This window comes from Heloderma suspectum, chromosome 2, assembly GCF_057233095.1.
Source record: "Heloderma suspectum isolate Gila_16-S chromosome 2, 16-S_ref, whole genome shotgun sequence".
Lineage (NCBI taxonomy): Eukaryota > Metazoa > Chordata > Lepidosauria > Squamata > Helodermatidae > Heloderma > Heloderma suspectum.
Window position 1 is genome coordinate 243,578,049 of NC_139459.1, and position 23,369 is coordinate 243,601,417.

General features: G+C 44.3%; 1 protein-coding gene across 1 annotated transcript in view; it reads left to right on the forward strand.

Moving 5' to 3' along the window:
* DOCK2 (dedicator of cytokinesis 2) overlaps window positions 1–23,369 on the forward strand; it is a 409,918-nt gene that overhangs the window by 282,497 nt on the left and 104,052 nt on the right. Inside the window, 1 exon segment of the mRNA XM_084838639.1 lies at window positions 11,701–11,779. Within this exon segment, the coding sequence (XP_084694765.1) occupies window positions 11,701–11,779 (79 nt within the window).

The window sequence follows — 23,369 nt, forward strand, 5'->3', positions numbered from 1 at the left end:
TAACCCCCCCCCCCGCCTTCCTCTTCAAGCCGTTGCTACCAAGACAAATTTCTCTGGAGAAGTTCTCTTGATGCATGTGTTTTGAGCCCTGCTCTGCACAATACATTTTTAGAACAGGACTCAAGAGGAAATGTACAAAGTGCTAAAAAAGCAATTGAGTGCGTGTGTAACTTTGGGTAGCCACCTTTCCCCCTCCCTTCGTGCTATGGTGACTGTATTGGGAGCCAACCTGATCTCATCATTGCACAAGATAAATGCTCCTCTCTTCTCCACTATCTCCACTCATCCCCAAACCTTTATTTTTCTTTCCCAAGAGTGTTAGGGAGTCCCGATCTCCCTTTCTCCTCCTTGCAAACTGTCATCCAAAGAAACCCATCCTCCTGAACAATTGGCGTATGTCAGCAGCCTAGTTTAGCCTTCAGAGCCACCCTCCATAGAACTCAGCTAATTTCCCCAAAATATCAGTTCACATTGAAGGCTTGAAGGTTTATTATACTTGAATTTGAATTACAATTGCTCCACTAAGTTAATTGTCCCAAATCAACTTGTGCATTTTAAATTTCTGTTTGTCAGATACCACCCATGGACTATTTTTCAGTGACATCTCTCTAGTTCGGGTGATTTAAATTTGTGTTTGTAATCAATCAATGAACCATTTGGGTGTCTCTGAATCTTGTGTGTGTGTGTAGAACATTTTGGGTTGCCTCCCTTACCATAAACATCCTATTGCCAATGTCTGAAGGTCATTTTTTTTAGCGAATGCGTGTCTTGTAGAATGTGTGCAAGTTTGTACATGTATCTAACAACTGAGTCAGACCATAGACAGCCAGTGTGGTGTAGTGGCTAGAGTGTTCGACTGGGAGCCAGGAGATCCAGGTTCTAGTCCCCACTCAGCCATGGAAGCTCACTGGGTGACTTTGGGCCAGTCTCAGACTCTCAGCCCAACCTACCTCACAGGGTTGTTGTTGTTGTGAGGATAAAATGGAGAGGAGGAGGATAATGTAAGCTGCCTTGGGTTCCTTGCAAGAGGAAAAAAGGCGGGATATAAATGCAATAAATAAATAAATAAATAAATAAATAAATAAATAAAATAGGTCCATCCAGCTCAATGTTGTCTACTCTGATTGGCGGTAGCTCTCCAAGGTTTCAGACAGGGGTCTCTTGCAATCCTACCTGGTGATTCAGGGTTTGTACAGAGACCTTCTGCATGCAAAGCATGTGCTGTACCACTGAGCTACACCCCCCCCATGTACTTCACCCCCATCACGAATTAGAACTGGGTACGTTTTTCACACAGAAGGGGAAATCTGAGATTGGATTGGAGTTTGGTTTGGAAAGGGAGCTCTCTTACTGTCATGGTTTTTACTTAAAATATGGCCTGTTTCAAAGATGACCAGAGCAATGTTGTTGCTATAAAAAAAAAAACAGTGATCAGGACGCCATGTCATAGCTGTGATATATATGGGTGGCAACCAAGTGGGTCACCCCAGATGCCATGATAAACTCCTGCACTGCTCCCAGTGACCCCAGAAAGTATAGAGGATCTGACATGGGAAGTAACCATGTGATCTGACTGAACTACAGGGCTGTATTTTGTATTTGTTTATAGCTACAGCGTGATGCCTGCCCTTGACAACACAGGCAGCGTGGAATGGCCCTGTCCTCCGCGCTTGGAAGAGGAGCATGAAATGGCAAAAATGTAGGGATGTACGAAAGTCACTTACCTTTTCGCAGGTGTGATTCACGGTGGGGGGGAGGCACTCTGTCCCTCCCCCCAGAATCCTCCCGGGCCGGCTCTGCTCCGCGGTGGCTCCGTGGAGCCGCTGGCCAGGGCCATCCGCAGTCGGAGTTCCGGCTGCGGACGGGCTGCTGTGGATGCAAATGGTGGCCGCCGTAGTGGCCACCATTTGCGTCCTGCCAGGCTGCCATGATAGGCTACGTAAGTATTTACATAGCCTATCACAGTAAAGGCAGCTATGCAAATGGCGGCCTCTATGCCATTTGCTGGCTACCTTTACTGTGATAGGCTATGTAAATACTTACGTAGCCTATCACGGCAGCCTGGCAGGACGCAAATGGCGGCCGCTATGATGGCCGCCATTTGCGGCTGCAGCAGCTGGCCGAGAGACCAGCCACCATCGCCGGAGCCGCCGCCGCCCCAGGTAAGCTTCATCCCGGGGGGATTCCGTGGGGTGGCGGGGGGTGGGAGGTTGTTCTGCCACAGGTTTTGGGGGGCTGAATGCCAATGCATTCGGCCTCACTGAAATCCGTGGTGGAATTCTCTGCCATCGCTACAAAAATGGGGCATTCCTGGAGGTGTGCCAGGGCGGGGAAGTTGGAAATGCCAGTATGACACATCCTGTGTGTCATCTGGCTGCTGTTTCCAGCACTCTGAGGTACCGCAGCTAGACAGCCGAAATCGGCTGTCTAGCTGCAAAAGCCGGGCAGGGGGAATGAGGAGGAGGTCCACTCGTCACCACTACTCCCGCCCTGCACTGGATATGCGGCTTGGAAGCGACCATCATTGACCCAGATAGGATTGCTCCCTAAGAGTGCAATCCTATGCACCCTAAGTGAGCATAGTGAGCATGACTGACTGGGGCATGCTGGCAGTTGTAGGACTCCTTTCTGTCTAAACATCCATAGGATTGCACCCCTTATAGGTTTATTATTGTGGAAACAATGGTTTTGTACTTACTACAACATTTCAAAAGTAACAAGACAGTTCCTGGCTTTGCCTTTGCATCTCTCCAGATTTACACTTTTCCTGAACGAGTTAAAGCCTTGTCACTCAGGGTTAAAAATATTATTAGGAGGTACCTGCTCCATGGAATACTTTTCCCCATGAAATCACAGGGCAAACTCATTTACTGTTTTTAGGTTGCAAGCTAATGCACTTTCGTTGACAGGCCTTTCAGGGATAGTATTATTATTATTATTAGTAGTAGTAGTAGTAATAGTAGTAGTAGTAATAACAATAACAATAATAATTTCAGTCCTATACCTCCCAATACCTGAAGTTCTCTGAGGGGTTCATAACAATTAATAAAATCACAGATATAAAATACTAAAATACAGCATGAATATACAGTCAGGGTCAAAAATATTGGAACAAGGATAACTGTTTTGGCAGTTGGCCTCTGTACACCACCACATTGAAATTGAAAGGAAACACACCCAGATGGGAGCGAAGTCAGGACTTTCAGCTGTAATTCGAGGGGTTTGACAAAAGTGGGGCACGAACCATTCAGGAAGGACAGCCAGTGGCATACACACACCCCCATCATTAGTGGCTCATAAGTAATGGAACGAATGGTAATGGAGCTGCACAGCCAGGTGTGGCCTGTTTCCTGGGTACCCCATGACCAATCAAGCAGATAAAAGGCCTGGAGGTGGTTCTGAGTGTTACATTTGCATTTGGTAGCTGTTCACTGGAACTCCCAACGTGAGGTCTAAAGAGGTGTCCATGCGAGTGTAGGAGGCCATCATTAGGCTGAGGAAACAAAATAAACCCATCCGAGAGATAGCAAAAACAGTGGGAGTGGCCAACACAACAGTTTGGAACATCCTGAAAAATAAGGAATTAACTGGCAAGCTCAATAACAGCAAAAGGCCTGGAAGACCACGGAAGACAACTAAAGTGGATGACCGCAGAATTCTGCTCATGGTGAAGAGGAACCCTCTCACAACATCTAGCTAGGTCAAGAATGCTCTTGCGGAGGTAGGCATGTCATTGTCAACATACAGTCAAGACACGTCTTTATGAATGTAAATACAGAGGCTTCACAACAAGGTGCAAACCCCTGGTAATGCTCAAGAACAGAAAGGCCAGATTAGCCTTTGCCAGCAAACACCTAAAAAAGCCTGCCCAGTTCTGGAATAAGATTCTTTGGACTGATGAAACCAAGATTAACTTGTACCAAAATGATGGGAAGAGAAAAGTATGGAGAAGGAAAGGAACAGCTCACGATCCAAAGCATACCACATCATCTGTCAAACATGGTGGAGGCAGTGTTATGGCATGGGCATGTATGGCTGCCAATGGAACCGGGTCACTGGTGTTTATTGATGACCTGACTGATGATAAAAGCAGCAGGATGAATTCTGAAGTGTGTAGGGCTATCCTTTCTGCTCAGATTCAGCTGAATGCTGCCAAACTGATAGGACGCCGTGTCATATTGCAGATGAATAATGACCCAAAACATATAGCAAAAGCTACCCAAAAGTTTCTGAAGGCAAAGAAGTGGGATGTTCTTCAATGGCCAAGTAAGTCACCTGATCTCAACCCAATAGAGAATGCTTTTCACTTACTGAAGACAAGACTGAAGGCAGAAAGACTGACAAACAAGCAGTAGCTGAAGGCAGCTGCAGTGAAGGCCTGGCAAAGCATCTCGAGGGAGGAAACTCAGCATTTGGTCATGTCCATGGGTTCCAGACTTCAGGCAGTCATTGACTGCAAAGGATTTTCATCCAGGTATGAAAGGCGATCCTTCAGTTTGAAATGATGTTGGTTTGTTCCATTACTTATGAGCCATCAATGATGAGGGCGTGTGTATGCCACTGGCTGTACTTCCTGAATAGTTAGTGCCCCACTTTTGTCGAACCCCTTGAATTACAGCTGAAAGTCCTGACTTCAGTTCATTCCCATCTGGGTGTGTTTCCTTTCAACTTCAATATGGTGGTGTACAGAGGCCAACTGCCAAAACGGTTATCCTTGTTCCAATATTTCTGGCCCTGACTGTACAAATTTAAAACAATGTAAATGGCTAAAAACAATTTCAATAAAATAGTAGACCTGTTAAAGATAGCTGACATAAATGCCCCATCACATACCGTTAAATGCCTGGGAGTAGAGGACAGTCTTAATCTGGCACTGAAAAGCTGACAGTATTGCCGCCAGGCGGGCCTCAGTGAGAATCATAGAATCATAGAATAGTAGGGTTGGAAGGGGCCTACAAGGCCATTGAGTCCAACCCCCAAGGTCATTCCATAATCAGGGGGCCATCACTGAGAAGGCCTTCTCCCTTGTTGCCACCTTCTGAGCCTCCCTTGGAGGTGGCAAGTAGGAATGTGTGAACCCACCCCAGCCCAGGTTCTCTGGTCGCCTGCTGGAGCACCACCCCCACTTACCCCTCCCAGACCCACGCTTGAGCCCCCATGAGCTTGGCAAGTTGCCCACACTCACCCAGGGCCCATCCAGCAAGCACCCACCATTTTGCTGCTTAAAAAAAAAATAAAACAAAAAAAGGGAACTTAAAGTTTGGGGCCAGGAAAGCTTAACATGCACAATATTAGAGGCATTATGCCTTATGCTCCCTTTTTTTGTTAAAAAAAAAGGCAGCAAAATGGCGGGCACTTCCCAGACGGGGCAGGGTGAGTCCAGGAGAGCATGAGCAGGGGTGAGCAAGGGCAGGGGCTTGGCAGGCACAGTCCAAGCATTGCAGGCAGAGGGAACCCAACAGACTGCTGGACCCAGTCGGGCATCCACAACATCCCTAGTGGCTGGCAAGTAGGGAAAGTGATACTACCACATAGACTGCTCTCTGTACGTTGTTTTGTGATTTAGTTTTAAATGGTTTTTAAACTGGTTTTAGGCCAATGATGTCAGATTATGTGACTGTTTGACTGCTATAAGTCATCTTGTGAATCCCTGTGGCAGAATGTGGGAAATATTTTTTAAAAATAAAATTAATGTAAGGGAAATCTTCTTGTGTGTAATCCTAGGGGTCACAGCAACTTACAGTCTCGGTGGTAGAACACCTGCTTTGCATGCAGAAGGTCCCAGATTCAATCCCCTGCATTTCCAGATAAGGCTAGGAAAGAATCCTGCCTGAAACCTTGGACAGCAGCAGCCAGTCAGTGTCAACAACACTGGGCTACATGGGCCAAAGTCAGCTTCCTATGTTCCTAACCTGTTTGACAGAGGAAGGATTGTAATGGACTTTTTCATCTTATGTGTCCAAACTACTATGGAGGAGGTGAGATACCTTGATAAACAAAGAGCAAGAATGGTAAAAATGTTAACTTTAGAAGAGTGACAGGAGTAGCTTGACAACAGTGAGATAATCCTCCAATTCATAAAGAGAACATATTGTAAGATGGAATTGGACACTAAATATGACAGGCTATTATGAATATGAAATTTTTCAGAGGCACAGATGTCTGATGTATGAACTTTGGCAGGACTTGTCATATAACCATCAGAGTGATGAAGTGATTTAATTTGAATTGACTGTTTTCTTGGTAGGGTAAAATGCTTCCTTATGAAACTCTCAGTATCATATCATCTGTTGCAAAGAGAATAGGCTCTTAGTTCAATATTTCTGTTGAAAGACCACATAATGAATCCATTCTCATAATTTGCTTCCTCCCATCCCATCTTCAAATATTTTAAAACTGATGTTTATCTACTTTTATAATTTCCCTGGTATGAACCATTAACTGAATGTAGTTTTAGCATTTTCAAATTCACCTGCAGAACTTAACCATACAAATGTAAATGTAGGCTGTAACCCAAAAATTGCACACAGGAACAGGATTTTTTCTGAGAGTTTCCCTCTCAGTCTACTACCATAGCACCTTCCAAATACCTCCTTAATCTTCTGCATTTTTTTTTTCTTTCAAAGCAACTTGGGGATTTGCGCAAGGGCTTTTTAAAGAGGAAAGGGGATGATTTTAAGAGGAAAATCCAATCTTTATGTATTAACACAGTGTGTTGTTAAACAGTGGAATTCGCTAGCCACTGACTAGTGGCCATAGGAATGCACCCTTAGTGAGATCGTCTAACCAAAGTGCTGGCTGGGGAATGCTGGGGGTTGTAGGACTTTTTTCTGTCTAAACATGCATAGAATTGTGTCCTAAGTGAGACATTCTAATCAAAGTGCAGGCATCTCTAGCCGGAGGTATTTTCTACACCAGCAATTTATTGCATGCTCGTGATTGGCCACTCATGTAACTTTGTGGGTCCATTAAATGATGTTGTCAACATCCTGGGCCCCTCCTGTGCTTTTTTTCAGGTTTATCCCACTGTAAAAAATCCTGGAGTAAATCAGGCATTTTTTAAAAATGCGCAGAATCGGTAGTGTGCAATTCCACCCTAGCGCTATATTTCAGCTACTAGATGGCGCTGTCTAATGGAAAATATAGGAATAGTGCCAAAATGAAAGGTTTCAGTTAAAATCACGTGGTCACCCTTGTCCACCCATGTAATGGAGCTGATCGTAATCCTGCAAAGATTCTGGAAGCAGAAAGCCCCGGTAAGGCAGCGGGATTTTCTGTTAATATGGAGAAGCCCAGAGATTTGATGGTATTTCATTCCTCTGTACTTTCACTATCTTTTTGACCCAAAGAGGTTATGCAGCTGTTCCATCTTTTTCTCTGTAATGGGTTTTTTGAGGAAAGAAAAAAGATGGAAGAAGCATTGGTTAAAATGGGAGGGTTACAAGCGGTAGATGACAACGTTGGCCGTCTCTGTTACATTCTGTGCATGAGGCAGGGTGGTTGCACGATCAAAACCTTATCTGGAAGCAACCCCTGTTTATATAGCTGTGACTGAAGGCCTGCCCACCTACTGTTTGTTTGTTTGTTTGTTTATTTATTTATTTCATTTCTATACCACCCAATAGCCGAAGCTCTCTGGGCGGTTCACAAAAATTAAAACCAAACAACACACAATAAAACAATTTAAAATATATAGAACATTAAAACCACAATATAACCATACAACCACAATAAAACCTAGCAGCAGTGCAAGAGTTTAAAATACAGATTTAAAACAGCAAAGATAAAAATTTAGAAAGCTAAAATGCTAAAATGCCTGGGAAAATAAAAAGGTCTTCACTTGGCGCCGAAAGGAGTACAATGTAGGCGCCAGGCGAACCTCACTAGGGAGCTCATTCCAGAGCCGGGGTGCCACAGCAGAAAAAGCCCTCCTCCTAGTAGCCACCCGCCTCACTTCCTTTGGCAGGGGCTCACGGAGAAGGGCCGCTGACGATGATCTTAAGGTCTGGGCAGGCACATATGGGAGGAAGCGATCCTTCAGGTAACCTGGCCCCAAGCCGCTAAGGGCTTTGAATGTTAACACCAGCACTTTGAATCGGGCCCGGAAATGGACTGGCAGCCAGTGCAGCTGGAAAAGTACTGGCGTAATATGAGCTCGCAGGCCAGTCCCTGTTAACAATCTTGCTGCCCTATTTTGGACCAGCTGAAGTTTCCGGACCATTTTCAAAGGCAGCCCCACGTATAACGCATTGCAGTAATCCAGACGAGAAGTTATCAGAGCATGGATAACTGTAGCTAGGCTATCTCTGTCCAGATAAAGGCATAGTTGGTATACCAGCCTAAGCTGATAAAAAGTGCTCCGTGCCACTGAGTTCACCTGTGCCTCAAGTGACAGTTCTGGATCCAAGAGCACCCCCAAACTACCAACCTGATCCTTTAGGGGGAGTGCAACCCCCTCCAGAACAGGTTGAATATCACCTAGCCGGGCAGACGAACCACCCACTAACAGTACCTCCGTCTTGTCTGGATTGAGTTTCAGTTTATTGGCCCTCATCCAGTCCATTACCGTGCCCAGGCACTGATTCAGAACAGCCACTGCCTCACCTGGTTTTGACGAGAAAGAGAGGTAGAGCTGGGTGTCATCTGCATATTGATGGCACCTCAGCCCACACCTCTGGATAACCTCCCCCAGATGTTAAACAGCATGGGGGATAAAATAGAGCCCTGTGGAACCCCATGGCATAATTGCCATGGCACAGAGCAATAATCCCCCAGCACCACCTTCTGGAATCGGCCATCCAAGTAGGAGCAGAACCACTGTAGTGCAGTGCCTCCTACTCCTAACCCAGACAACCTATCCAGAAGGATACCATGGTCGATGGTATCGAAAGCCGCTGAGAGGTCCAGGAGAATCAACAGGGTCGCACTCCCCCTGTCCCTCTCCCGGCAGAGGTCATCCCACAGGGCGACCAAGGCAGTTTCCGTTCCAAAACCAGGCCTGAAGCCTGATTGAAATGGATCTAGATAATCCGTTTCATTCAAGAGTGCCTGGAGCTGTCCTACAACCTCCTGCTCAAGCACCTGTTCCACTGGTAAAGGACAGCTAGGAACCCAGTTTTGGTCCAAAGCCAACCACATGAAATGAGAAACAGTTTGGTACAACTGTGCATAGCACAGCAGAACTCTCAAGGCAAAACACTCACAGTAACACAAAGCCATATCGTGCAGTCCCTTGATTAGTTCTATCATAATAAAATGTGTGTATTGCAAGGAAAACATATGTCATGGTGTGCTAATTGTGTGCTAACTGCTACCACACAGAGTGTATGTACATTTTACAAGAGCCACCAGAGGGAAAATAACATAGTGAGTAATATCTATAAATGTTAGTGCATTAAGTTATGCCTCCTTTAACTAAAAGATTGTGCCCAGGATTCAAAGAGCACTTTTGTGGATGCAACAAGCCTTCCATTTTTTTTCTCATTACATCCCCTACCACTGCATTGAAAGCTGCTCCCAAATTTCCCCTGAACTTCAGGAGCAGTTTGTAAAACAGCATTAGATAAGGGGCTGGATTCAGAAGAGGGATAGGTCAGAAGTCACACCGTGACCTGGTTCTCAGAACATGACAACCCACCAAGGGTGACCACCCATGGGGTGTCATGATGTCCAGCTAGTGCGGTTTCCACAGGATGGCTTATTTTTCATGAACAAACCACCTGGAGAACCCATGGCTTGCTGCTGGATTGTTCAGGGTGGCTTGTTTTCAGGATGGGTTGTTGTCTGAACCTGGCAGGGTGACTTCATCATGGGTTGTTGGGAATGGCAAAACCCCCAGCTGCTCCTCACAACCTTGCTAGTGCCTCCACCATCCTCCCTCATCCCTTCTCAGTGCCCTCCATCCTGTGCTCCTAAAAATCAAGAAGAAAGGACACCAGAAAGTGTCTCAAACACATTCACAACCTGTTTTTTAATTTTTTTTTTTCATCTTACACACTACATTCGAAAGTCCACGGCTATGAAATCTGCATAATTTCCCCCTCCGCTTTACTGCTCAGCCTTGAAATGTGTGTATATTTACCGATCCCCCTCACTTGTCTGCCTTGAAATTTGCATATCTTTAATGATTCCCTTCACTGCCTGCTGTGCTTTGAAATGTGCATATCTTTACATTGAAATGTGCATATCTTTACCGATCTCCCTCACTTTACTGATCCTGTTACTGCTCTGTAACCCATATATATGCCTGATAGTTAACAACGGAGACCAGTGGAGGGAAGTAACGAGCACAAAGTGGGGGCGGCAGTTCAGGAAACAGCTGCAGGAGAAGGAATTTTCCAGCGGGTGTAATTGCTAGTACCTAAAACAACCTTTAAAAGAAAAGGTGTTCGCTAGCAAGGCAAGTCCTGAAGTGGAGGATGAAATTGACAAGGATGTTGACAAGAGGGCAAGATTTTGTTGTTCAGTCGTTCAGTCGTGTCCAACTCTTCGTGACCCCATGGACCATAGCACGCCAGGCCTTCCTGTCCTGCGCTCTCTCCCGGAGTGTGCTCAAGTCCATATTCATTGCATCGGTGATGCTATCTAGCCATCTCATCCTCTGCCGTCCCCTTCTCCTTTTGCCTTCAGTCTTTCCCAGCATCAGGGTCTTTTCCAGAGAGTTTTCTCTAAAAAACAGACAGGCAGTCCTGTGCAACTGTGCAAGACCCTGAAATAAAGGCTAAAAAAAGTTTGTGGATGTGTTACCACCACATTCAGAAGGTGTCAGAAACCCCAGCAGACGAATTGCAGAAAGGGTGCTGACACAGGGATCGAGGGAACAAGGAGCTCTGCCACAAAGGTGCCTGGAATCCATGCTGGAGCCACCGAGAGGACTGAGGGAGACTGAGTGGGGAAACAAAGCATGGCAAGCCACAGAGTGCTCAATTGTCTCTCAGAACAGTGAAAGAACAACCCACCCCAGGGTGGCTTAGCGTGACGTATGAACTCGCCCAGTGCTTATTAATAAGACTCTTGTATATACGTATTGCCTTTTCTACCATGTCTTTTCTAGAAAAGCAAAGTAGTAGCAGTAGTTGCTGTTCTGACTTCCTTATTGGTCTTTTGTGTAATTACAGAAAGCAGTGTTGTTTACATGTTGTGTGTCTTGCACAAACGGTGTTTATATTACATTAATTAGATCTCGTATCGCTAGTCAGAAAGAATTGATAGATAAATAGGATAATTTAATAGCTGTGTATATTTCATATTTCTAGGCATTATGTAGAAGGCTATTTCTAATGAGCTAGGAGTCAATCTGAATAATTAAAGAAATTAATATTTATGCCTGGCTGATCAATTAAAAAATCCCTTTGTCTTTTTTAAAATAATAAGTGTATCACTATGTCTTGGGAAGCAACTTGCCTGTGAAAGATTTATTGTGCTATATTCACAAGAACAAATGGTAATTGTGCAGCAGACCAAAAATACATGGTCCTATTTTCTGTGGTGAGTACTAATTAGAACATATTGCATACCAGAAATTAAATAAATATTTTCCCTGAATATAATGTATTATTAATTATATGCAAGCAATTTGTATTCTGTGAGTGCATGACTACTTATCATTCATAGTTTATCTTTAGTTCTGCTTCAATACTAGTGAAGATGATAAAAGTCCATTGTATGTAAGGACTCATTTTTAATCTTATTTTTCTATAGAGTGTTTCTGCGAGCCATCAACAAATTTTCTGAGACTATGAACCAGAAGTTCCTAGAAAACATGAACTTTGAAGAACAAGTGAGTAGCTGGTTGGATTTCATTTATATGAAACTTAGAAAAGCTAAAGTTGTTTTGCATTTCCTTATTTCAATATTTAAATTATTTTTCTATATTTTATTTACGTGACTACTGGCACACAGGGATGTCATCTGTCCATGATCTCCGAGCATCTGCCGAGTCCCTGCTACTGCTTGCCGGTCCCTGCACTGCGCTCGAGCCCCTCCCGCACTTGACAAGTGGCCTGCACTCACCCTGGAAGCCTCCTCAAGCTCTGCAGTTGCCATTAAAAAAATAAATAAATGGCAATTGCAAAAATGTGCATATTTGCATATTCATGAAAATGTGCAATTTTGCAAATGTGCATGTTTGCATATGCCACTCACCAAGTGTGGGCAGGGGTGAGTGTGGGCAGGGGCTTGGCGAGCAGGGCTCGGGGGTGCGGGCACAGGGGGTTCCTCCAGATTTCCGGACAGAATCGGGCGCCCACGCCATCCCTACCGACACATAAAAGTTGTGTGATTGTTGAATTTTTTTAGCCGAGTCCTGGTAATTCAATTTATGTAAGGTTCACAGTCTGATACTTTTATGTGTTGAAAATTCTGATCACAGACACTCAGAACACACACAATAGTAAGGCATCCAGTCTGCCTGGATTTTCATCAGAATAGAATCACAGAATAGTAGGGCTGGAAGGGGCCTACAAAACCATCGAATCCAACCCCCTGCTCAATGCAGGAATCCAAGTCAAAGCATCCCTGACAAGTGGCTGTCCGGTTCTTTCAGTCTCTCTTCATAGGGCTTTGTTTCCAGTCCCCTGATCATCTTCGTTGCCCTTTTCTGAACCCTCTCCAGTTTGTCTGCATCCTCCTTAAAGTGTGGTGCCCAGAACTGGACACAGTACTCAAGATGAGGCCTAGCCAGTCCTGAGTAGAGGGGAACTAGTACTTCACATGATTTGGAAGCTATACTTCTATTAATGCAGCCCCAAATAGCATTTGCCTCTTTAGCAGCCACATCACATTGTTGGCTCATATTCAGCTTGTGATCTACAACTATTTCAAGATCCTTATCGCTTGTAGTATTGTTGAGCCAAGTATTGCCCATCTTGTAACTGTGCATTTGGTTTCTTTTTCTTAGGTGCAGAACTTGGCATTTATCCCTATTAAATGTCATTCTGTTGTTTTCTGCCCAGCACTCCAGTCGATCAAGATCACTTTGATTTTTGTTTCTGTCTTCTCTATTTGTGCCATCTGCAAATTTGATTAGCATTCCCTGCACCTCCTCCTCCAAGTTATTAATAAAAATGTTGAACAGCACTGGGCCCAGGACTGAGCCCTGTGGTACCCCGCTCGTTACCTCTCCCCAGTTTGAGAAGATTCCATTGTTAAGCACTCTTTGAGTCCAATTCTGTAACCAACTGTGGATCTACCTGATATTTGTTTCATCTAGCCCACTTTGAGCTAGTTTGCTCATCAGGATATCATGGGGCACTTTGTTGAAAGCTTTGCTAAAGTTGAGGTATATTATGTCCACAGCATTCCCACAGTCACAAGGGAAGTTACCTGATCAAAAAATGAGATCAGATTCGTCTGGCAGAATTTGTTCTTGACTTCAAGTAATCACTGCATTGTTTTCAGGGTGCTTACAGACTGATTGCTTTATAATCTGCTCCAGAATTTTCCCAGGGATTGATGTCAGACTGACTGGTCTGTAGTTCCCAGGTTCCTCCTTTTTGCCCTTTTTGAAGATAGGGACAATATTAGCCCTCCTCCAATCATCTGGCACTTCACCCGTCCTCCATGATTTCTCAAAGAGAATAGACAGTGGTTCTGAGAGCTCTTCTGCCAGTTTTTTTATTACTCTAGGCTGCAGTTCATCTGGCCCTGAAGATTTGAACTCCTTCAAAGTAATTAGGTGTTTCTTGACCATATGCCTATCGATCTCAAGCTGTAGTCCTGCCCCTTCAGCTTGTACTTCGCCTTTGCCAGGGGGGTCATAGACCCTCTTTTGGGAGAAGACTGAGCCAAAGTAGGAATTGAGCACCTCTGCCTTTTCTTTGTCATCTGTTATCGTTTTGCCATCCTTCTTTAGTAGTTGAACCACCATTTCTTTCTTCTGTCTTCTACTATGCACGTAGCTGAAGAAAGCCTTTTTGTTACTTTTAGCATCCCTCGCTAACCTCAGCTTGTTCTCAGCTTTAGCCTTCCTGATGCCATCCCTGCAATTCTGTGCTACCAGCCTGTACTCTTCCTTTGTAGCTTGGCCTTCCTTCCACTTCCTATATGTGTCCTTTTTTGTCTTCAGGTCATCTCTAAGCTTTTTGTGAAGCCACATTGGCTTCTTCCATTGGCTTCCACCTTTTTTTCTTGTTGGAATTGTTTGTAATTGTGCCTTGAGAATTTCCTTTTTAAAAACTCCCACCCATCTTGGACCCCTTTTCTCATTAGAGTCACGTGCGTTGGGACCTTACTTATCATTGTTCTGAGTTTATTAAAATTGGCTTTCCTAAAATCCAGGGTACAAGTTTGGCTACACTCGGCTTTTGCTTCCTTTAGAACCAAGAACTCAAGTTTAACATGGTCACTTTCCCCCAGAGTTCCCATAACTGCTACTTTATGCACTAAGTCATCTCTGTTAGTTAGGATCAAGTCAAGGATAGCCAATCCTCTAGTTCCTTCCTCTACTTTCTGTAGGAGGAAGGAGAATATCAAAATATTCTATTTTCACTATCCATTTAACAGAAGCATGTGATGAAACAATTATATGAGGAAACTACCCAGCACATGGGACAGTATCCTGTTTGGCACTAACACTAATGTAAATTATGTTGCAGTAGTGTAAGTGATCTCTAGTGCAACACCAATAGTGTTTTCTGGCATGAGGTGTTTCCCCAGAAACCTATTGGTGTTGTGCTACTTATGCTAGCACAACGTAATTTTCATTAGCCCTAGTGCTGAACAGGATACTTCACATGGAGTCACACATCAGCTGTAGTAGTGTGTCAAGAAAGTAAGACCTACCCAAGCCATCATTTCTCACATTGTTTCTCCTTTAATTCAAAGTTTTAAAATAGGCCCAGTAGATCTGGCCAGCGAGCTGAATATACTCCTGAAATATCAAACAGGGTTTATTTGTGGCAAAAGGATGTTGGCTAATGTGAGGAAGTTAGTGTGAAATCATAGTGTGAAACATAGAAGGGGCTCTTTGCTTCTCTTTTATTTGCCCCAACAATAACTCCTCTTAAGAATACAGTAAACAAAGGTTATAAAATTTACAATATAAATGTCACAATGTGAATATAAAATATCTGTGTACATGGATGATATCTGTTAAGCCTGAGCATGTCTGGTGTAACAGCGTTTCCCCTTATCTCATCAGATTTCTTTAATGTATACTACTGAGCATGGTCAAGTGCAATAGGACACACTCAGTATTTCAAAATGAAGCTTTCTTTTCTTTTTTTGCACCCACACATCCTATCAGATTTCGTTATTCTCTTCAAAAGGTGGACAATATAAATCAAAATTCTGTAAAAGAGGATCAGCAACAGGAGTTAGGTGATGTCATGCATGTGACTGGAGAGGGGATAGAGACTTTTACCTCCCTATTTCAAGGCTGTGTTCCAAACTGAGCTTGCAGTTTGGAGTGTAGAGGAGACTTAACTATTCTCTGCTTTGGAACTTGATATATTCTGTAGTGAAAGGGATAGTTGCTATAGTAGAGGTTGGTACATAGGTATGCCTTCCAGATTTAGCAAGAAGTCTTCTATGGTCTCAAATTCCAATCAAAGTCTGTTAAGTTACTTTCTGTTACCAGTAGCTAACACATTTTTACATCTACAGCTGGATGTTCCAGCTCTCTTCAATTAAATGCAAAGTGTCTTTCTGTTATTATAAATATATAGTAAGGGAATAAATAAATAAAGCCCCCCCTTTTTTATAAGACACTGCAATTCCTATTAGAGTTTTAAAATCATTTGTAAAGACTACTGATGAAGTCTACCTATTTTATTCTGTTCAATATGCCCATTTGTATTTTATGCAGAAATTCATACACATTTAAGCATACACATTTTTGGATACCTGCACCAATTGACTAAATGGAAGTCATTTAGGAGGTACACATTTTTTGTTGTATACTTTTCAGATATGCACATATTGTCCAACACATTTGTTTTGTTTTGTGGAACACACCTCAAGCTCGGAAATATGCTGATTTCCAACTGCAAGTTGCACTTGGGTCCATGTGTTGTGAATTGGTTAAATCTGTAAAAACAAAACAAAACAAAACCTCAGTGGAGTGAATGGGTTTGTACATTTGTATGCACAAATGTGGCGCATGAGGTCAGTGTTGGTGGTGCTGGCCCTGATCCTGTACCTTTAAGAGTTGCATAGAAAACAGAATTCCATCAGGTGAGATTTATTCCCCTCACACAGTGATGGAAAACATAAATGCGTTGCACGTCTTGTTGCCAAGCTTCTTTATAACACAAAGTGCAATTTTTATCTTGCTCTTTCTGCTCTCCACCCCCGGTTATGAGATGTGCAAGCTGTATCAGGGTCTGCATGTCTTGCTATAGAAAAAGACACAAAAGTTTCAGTTCCTACATAATTGAAAAATGCAGAAACAGGAAGCATGAGACACTTGTCCTTTCTCTTCTTCTGCATCTCTGAACATCCCACACTCCTCTTAGATACTTGTTTTTTAGAAGCGATGGCCTCAAAGAGCAGCAGCAGTGTTTAGAGTTCCATTTCTAAGTATGATAGAATCTGTTTGGATTTTTTAAAATTGCTTTTGTAGAAATACTGTTCAACCCTATTCCTCCCTTTTTTATATATAACAGACACATTTAAGAAAGGAAACAAAGGATTTCACTATGTTCAATGAGACTGCTGCAATATATGTTATTAACTCTTTTTCAGTTGGCGAATGCTTTTAAAGTATCCAGAAACAAAGCTTTCTCCTATATGCAAGTGAATTTAATGCTTGTGGAAACATGGCAGACTGAATGGACATACTTTGTCACACAGCAGGGGCAGAATGGGCATCTCAAAAGGGCCAGTTTTCTGACTTTGTTTCTTCAGTGGGCCCATCTGCTGACTTGGAGGGAGGACCTCTCTGAGCAGTCAGAAGCTCATTCTTTCTCTGTGCCTGTTTCTGACGCTAACACAAAGGGAGCAATTAGGATGCAGCTCAGACCCCCTTTGTTGCCACACAGTGAAATCTGGCTGCTGTCAAAAGATGTAACAATGCTGGTAAATAGCAGCAAAAGAGAGGGGTGGGGAGTGTTATGGTTCCCTTCTGACTGCTTTGATTGTCCATCTAACAGTGCAATTGTTATAGATCTGAAGCAGCGAAGTATGAGTTTGGGCATCAGCTGTGCAAAACAACAGAAAAGGAAGGTGGGTTTTTCTTGTTGTTGTTTAGTCGTTAAGTCGTGTCCGACTCCTCGTGACCCCATGCCCATGGACCATAGCACACCAGGCCTTCCTGTCCTCCGCTCTCTCCCGGAGTGTGCTCAAGTTCATATTCATTGCATCAGTGATGCTATCTAGCCATCTCATCCTCTGCCGTCCCCTTCTCCTGTTGCCTTCAGTCTTTCCCAGCATCAGGGTCTTTTCCAGTGACTTTTCTCTTCACATTAGGTGGCCAAAATATTTGAGCTTCAGCTTTAGTATCTGTCCTTCCAATGAGCACTCAGGGTTGATTTCCTTTAGGATGGACTGATTTGAGCTCCTTGCAGTCCAGGGGACTCATAAGAGTCTTCTCCAGCACCACAGTTCGAAAGCATCAATTCTTCGGCGCTCAGCCTTCCTTATAGTCCAGTTCTCACAGCCATAAGTTGCTACTGGGAAAACCATAGCTTTGATTATACGAACCTTTGTTGGCAAGGTGATGTCTCTGCTTCTTACTATGCTGTCTAGGTTTGCCATAGCTTTCCTCCCAAGGAGTAAGCGTCTTTTAATTTCATGGCTACAGTCACCGTCTGCGGTGATCTTTGAGCCCAAGAAAATAAGATCTGTCACTGCTGCCATTTCTTCCCCTTCTATATGCCAGGAAGTGATGAGGCCAGATGCCATGATCTTAGTTTTTGTATTGTTGAGTTTCAAACCAGCTTTTGCGCTCTCCACTTTCACCCTCAACAAGGGGCTCTTGAGATCCTCTTCGCTTTCTGCCATTAGGGTGGTATCGTCTGCGTATCTGAGGTTGTTGATAATTCTCCCGGCAATCTTAATTCCAACCTGTGATTCATCCAACCCAGTGTTTCTCATGAGGTACTCTGCATATAAGTTAAATAAGCAGGGCGACAATATGCAGCCTTGTCGTACTCCTTTCCCAATTTTGAACCAATCGGTTGTTCCATATCTGGTTCTTACTGTTGCTTCTTGACCCTCATACAGGTTTCTCAGGAGACAGGTAAGGTGGTCTGGTACTCCCATCTCTTTCAGAATTTGCCAGAGTTTGTTGTGATCCACACAATCAAAGGCTTTAGCGTAGTCAATGAAGCAGAAATAGACGTTTTTCTGGAATTCTCTTGCTTTCTCCATGATCCAGCGAATGTTGGTGATTTGATCTCTAGTTCCTCTGCCTCTTCGAAAACCAGCTTGTACTTCTGGTAGTTCTCGGTTCCCATGCTGCTGAAGCCTAGCTTGAGGATTTTTAGCATAACCTTGCTGGCGTGTGAAATGAGCGCAATTGTATGGTAGTTTGAACACTCTTTGGCATTGCCCTTCTTTGGAACTGGAATGTAAACTGACCTTTTCCAGTCTTGTGGCCACTGTTGAGTGTTCCAAATTTGTTGGCATATTGAGTGCAGCACTTTAACAGCATCATCTTTTAGGATTTTAAATAGCTCAGCTGGAATACTGTCATCTCCGCTAGCTTTGTTGTTACTAATGCTTCCTAAGGCCCACCTGACAACACTCTCTAGGATGTCCGGCTCAAGTTCAGTGACCACACTATCATGGCTATCAGGAACATTAAGATCTTTCCTGTATAGTTCTTCTGTGTATTCTTTCCACCTCTTCTTAATCTCATCTGCTTCTGTTAGGTCCCTGCCTTCTTTGTCCTTTCTCATGCCCGTCTTTGCACAAAACGTTCCCTTGATATCTCCAATTTTCTTGAAAAGATCTCTAGTCTTTCCCATTCTATTGTTTTCCTCAATTTCTTTGCATTGTTCATTTATGAAGGCCTTCTTGTCTCTCCTTGCTATTCTCTGGAAATCTGCATTCAGTTGGATATATCTTCCCCTTTCTCCCTTGCTTTTCACTTCCCTTGTTTCCTCAGCTACTTGTAAAGCCTCATCAGACAGCCACTTTGCTTTCTTGCATTTCTTTTTCTTTGGGATGGATTTAGTTGCTGCCTCCTGAACAGTGTTATGGACCTCCATCCATAGTTCCTCAGGCACTCTGTCTATCAGGTCTAATCCCTGAAATCTATTCCTCACCTCCACTGTATATTCATAAGGGATATGATTTAGGTCATACCTGAATGGTATAGTGGTTTTCTCTATGTTCTTCAATTTAAGCTGAAATTTTGCGATAAGAAGCTCATGATCTGAGCCACAGTCAGCTCCAGGTCTTGTTTTTACTGACTGTATAGAGCTTCTCCATCTTTGGCTGCAAAGTACATAATCAATCTGATTTCGATATTGACCATCTGGCGATGTCCATGTGTAGAGTCGCCTCTTGTGCTGTTGGAAAAGAGTGTTTGCTATGATCAGCGTTTTCTCTTGGCAAAACTCGATTAGCCTTTGTCCCGCTTCATTTTGTACACCAAAGCCATGCTTGCCTGTTATCCCGGTGATTTCTTGACTTCCTGCTTTGGCATTCCAATCCCCTATGATGAAAAGGACATCTTTTTTTTGGTGTTAGTTCTAGAAGGTGTTGTAGGTCTTCATAGAACCGATCAACCTCAGCTTCTTCGGCCTCAGTGGTTGGGGCATAGACTTGAATTACTGTGATGTTGAATCGTTTGCCTTGGATTCATACTGAGATCATTCTATCATTTTTGAGATTGTACCCCAGTACTGCCTTTCCCACCCTTCTACTGACTATGAGTGCTACTCCATTTTTTCTAAGGGATTCTTTCCCACAGTAGTAGATATGATGGTCACCTGAATTAAATTCGCCTATGCCTGTCCATTTTAGTTTGCTGATTCCCAAGACGTCGATGTTCAATCTTGCCATCTCATGTTTGACCACCTCCAGCTTCCCTTGATTCATTGATCTGACATTCCAGGTTCCTAACAATATAGTTCTTTACAGCATCGGATTTTCTTTTCACCATCAGACACATCCACAGCTGAGTGTCCTTTCGGCTTTGGCCCAGCCGCTTCACTCTTTCTGGCGCTACTTGGAAATTCCCTCTGTTCTTCCCCAGTAATATATTGGACACCTTCCGACCTGAGGGGCTCATCTTCCGGTGTCATCTCTTTTAGCCTTGTGATACATTCCATGGGGTTTTCTTGGCAGGAATACTGGAGTGGGTTGCCATTTCCTTCTCCAGCAGACCACATTTTGTCAGAACTCTCCGCCATGACCTGTTCATTTTGGGTGGCCCTGCATTGCATAGCTTATGGCTTCACTGAGTTACGCAAACCCCTTCACCACAGCAAGGCAGTGATCCATGAAGGGGCGGGTTTTTCTACTCGGGACTAAACAAAGTAGTTTAGTCCCGAGTGGGTACCCAAAGTAGTGGGTAGTGGGAATTTTTTTATTTCAGTGTGCAAAAAATAATAATTCTACTTTGCCCTTTAATAAGCATTTGGGTTCCTAACCCTGATTAATTTTTCATCAGTTTGCCTCCTACCAAATTACAGTAGTAAATTATATGACCCTACTTTTTGAAAGTACCAATCAGTTTATATTTCGGTCTTTCTCCAAGTTTGATAAATGCTGGTAGGAGGACATTTGCACAGGTTATACTGTTTCAGGATTCGATTGAGCTGTGATATGAATATAAATGAAAGTTATTGCAAGGGAGGTAAGTACAAAAACAACAGTGTGATCCTATCTCCTCTTTTAATTGCTGTAGCATCACGTGTGAAAAAAGTAGGGATGTACGAAAGGTACTTAGCTTTCCGCGGATTATGCTGATGCTGGGTGGGAGGCGTTCCATCCCTCCCCCCGGAATCCTGGCCGGAGGGGAAGGCGCTCCGTTCTTCCCCCCCCCCGGAATATTGGCTGGCGGGCTCCGCTCCGCAGGGATTCTGCGTAGCCGCCGGCCGGCTCCACCAGCAGCCGGACATCTGGCCGCTGGCTAGCAGGGACTCAAATGGCGGCGGCCATAGCCACCACCGTTTGCGTCCCTGCAGTCAGCCGTGATAGGCTACGTAAATGTTTACGTAGCCTATCACGGCTGATTAAAAAAACAAAAAACAAAACGCGGGTACGCAAATGGTGGCACCCATGGGCGCCACCATTTGCGTTCCTTATTTTGGCACGTCTTAGTCTATGTAAACATTTACGTAGACTAAGACGGCGAAAATAAGGGGAACGCAAATAGCTATGCTATGCTTTGCCTTCCTTATTTTGGCACATCTTAGTCTACGTAAACATTTACGTAGACTAAGACGGCAAAAATAAGGGGAACGCCAATAGCATAGCGTCTACGCTATTTGCATTCCCCTTATTTTCGCCGTCTTAGTCTACGTAAATGTTTACGTAGACTAAGATGTGCCAAAATAAGGAACACAAATGGCGGTGCCCATGGGCGCCGCCATTTGCGTACGCACGTTTGTTTTTTTAAATCAGCCATGATAGGCTACGTAAACATTTACGTAGCCTATCACTGTGTTTTTTTAAAATCTAGCTGTGATAGGCTACGTAAATCTTTACATAGCATATCACTTTTTTTGTTTGTTTTACCTGGAAATGGCGGTGGTGGCAGCCGGTCGGAAGACAGGCCGCCGCAGCTGCCACTGCTGAACCGCCGCTGCCGCCAGGAAGATCCGCCTAAGGTAAGTCCCATCCTGGGGGGGGGCGGGGGGGCCGTTCTGCCACCAATTTTGGGGAGCCGAATGCGCTGGCATTCAGCCTCCCCGAGATCCGTGGCGGAACTTTCGTACATCCCTAATAGGGATGTACGAAAGTCACTTACCTTTGACGAAATTTGCTTCGCAGTGGGGGGGATGCACTCCGTCCCTCCCCCTGAAATTCTGGCCGGTGGGGGAGGCATCCCGTCCCTCCCCCCCCGAAATTCTGGCCGGGGGGAGGCGCCCCCCCTCCCCCCCGAAATTCTGGCCGGGGGGGAGGAGCCCCGTCCCTCCCGCCACGAATCCCGGCCAGCCGGGAACGCAAATGGCGGCAGCCGTAGCCGCCGCCGTTTGCGTCCCTGCAGTCAGCCGTGATAGGCTACATAAATGTTTATGTAGCCTATCACGGCTGACTGAAAACAAAAACAAAAACCGTGTGTACACAAATGGCGGCGCCAGTGGGCGCCGCCATTTGCGTTACTTATTTTGGTTCGTCTAGTCTACGTAAACATTTACGTAGACTATGGCGAAAGTCTACATAGTCTACGTAAGTTTACGTAGTCTACGTAAATGTTTACATAGACTAGACATGCCAAAATAAGGAACGCAAATGGCGGCGCCCATGGGTGCCACCATTTGCGTACACGTGGTTTTTTTTTTCCCCACTCAGCCGTGCTAGGCTACGTAAACATTTACGTAGCCTATCATGGCTGACTGCAGGGACACAAACGGCGGCGTCTATGGCCGCCGCCATTTGCAGCCCGGCCGGCCAGGATTCGGGGGTGGAGGGACGGAGCGCTTCCCTTCCCGGCCAGAATTTCGGGGGGAGGGATGGAGCGCCTCCCCCCCACCGCAAATCAAATTTCGATACAGGTAAGAGACTTTCATACATCCCTACGTCATGACTGGAATATAGCCATTGAGTGGTATACCTTGTTCAAAATGAATATATCCAATAGGAAGGGAGGGGATGTAGCATTATATGTAAGAAATATATACATCTGTGGAAAGTCATGATTCTGACTGAATGGAAGCCCTGTTGGGTAAAGATAGAGGTAGGGAGAAGGGAAAATTGGGGACATTTAAAGAAGCCTGAGTGGCTGCACAGGGAGCTCTTTGATGAGCTGAACCTCAAAAGGATCATGTATAGGAAACAGAAAGATGGACATATTACCAAGGAAAAGTATAATAAAATTCCTGAACTTGTAAGGATGGTGTCAGGATGGTGAAGGCCTGAGTGAGCTGAGGCTGGTGAGGAATGCTAAAAACAGCAAAAAGGGCTTCTTTGGCTACATTAGGTATAAGAAGATCAAGGAAAAGGTCAGTTTAGGGAAGAAGGTGAATTGTTAGTAGGTGACGGAGAGAAGGCAGAACTACTCAACTCCTATTTTGCCTCAGTCTTTTACATAAGGGAGTTGTGTTCAATCTGGGACAAGTAGAACAAATGATATATGGAGGGATATGCAGCCCCGGAATAAATAAGGACATGGTTAGAGAACACTTAGCTATAGTAAATGAGTTCAAGTTTCAAGGGCCAGATGAAACATCCCTGGGTGCTGAAGGAGTTTGCGGGAGTTATTTCAGAGCTGCTGTCTGTAATTTTGAGAACTCCTGGAGAACAAGTGAGGTGCT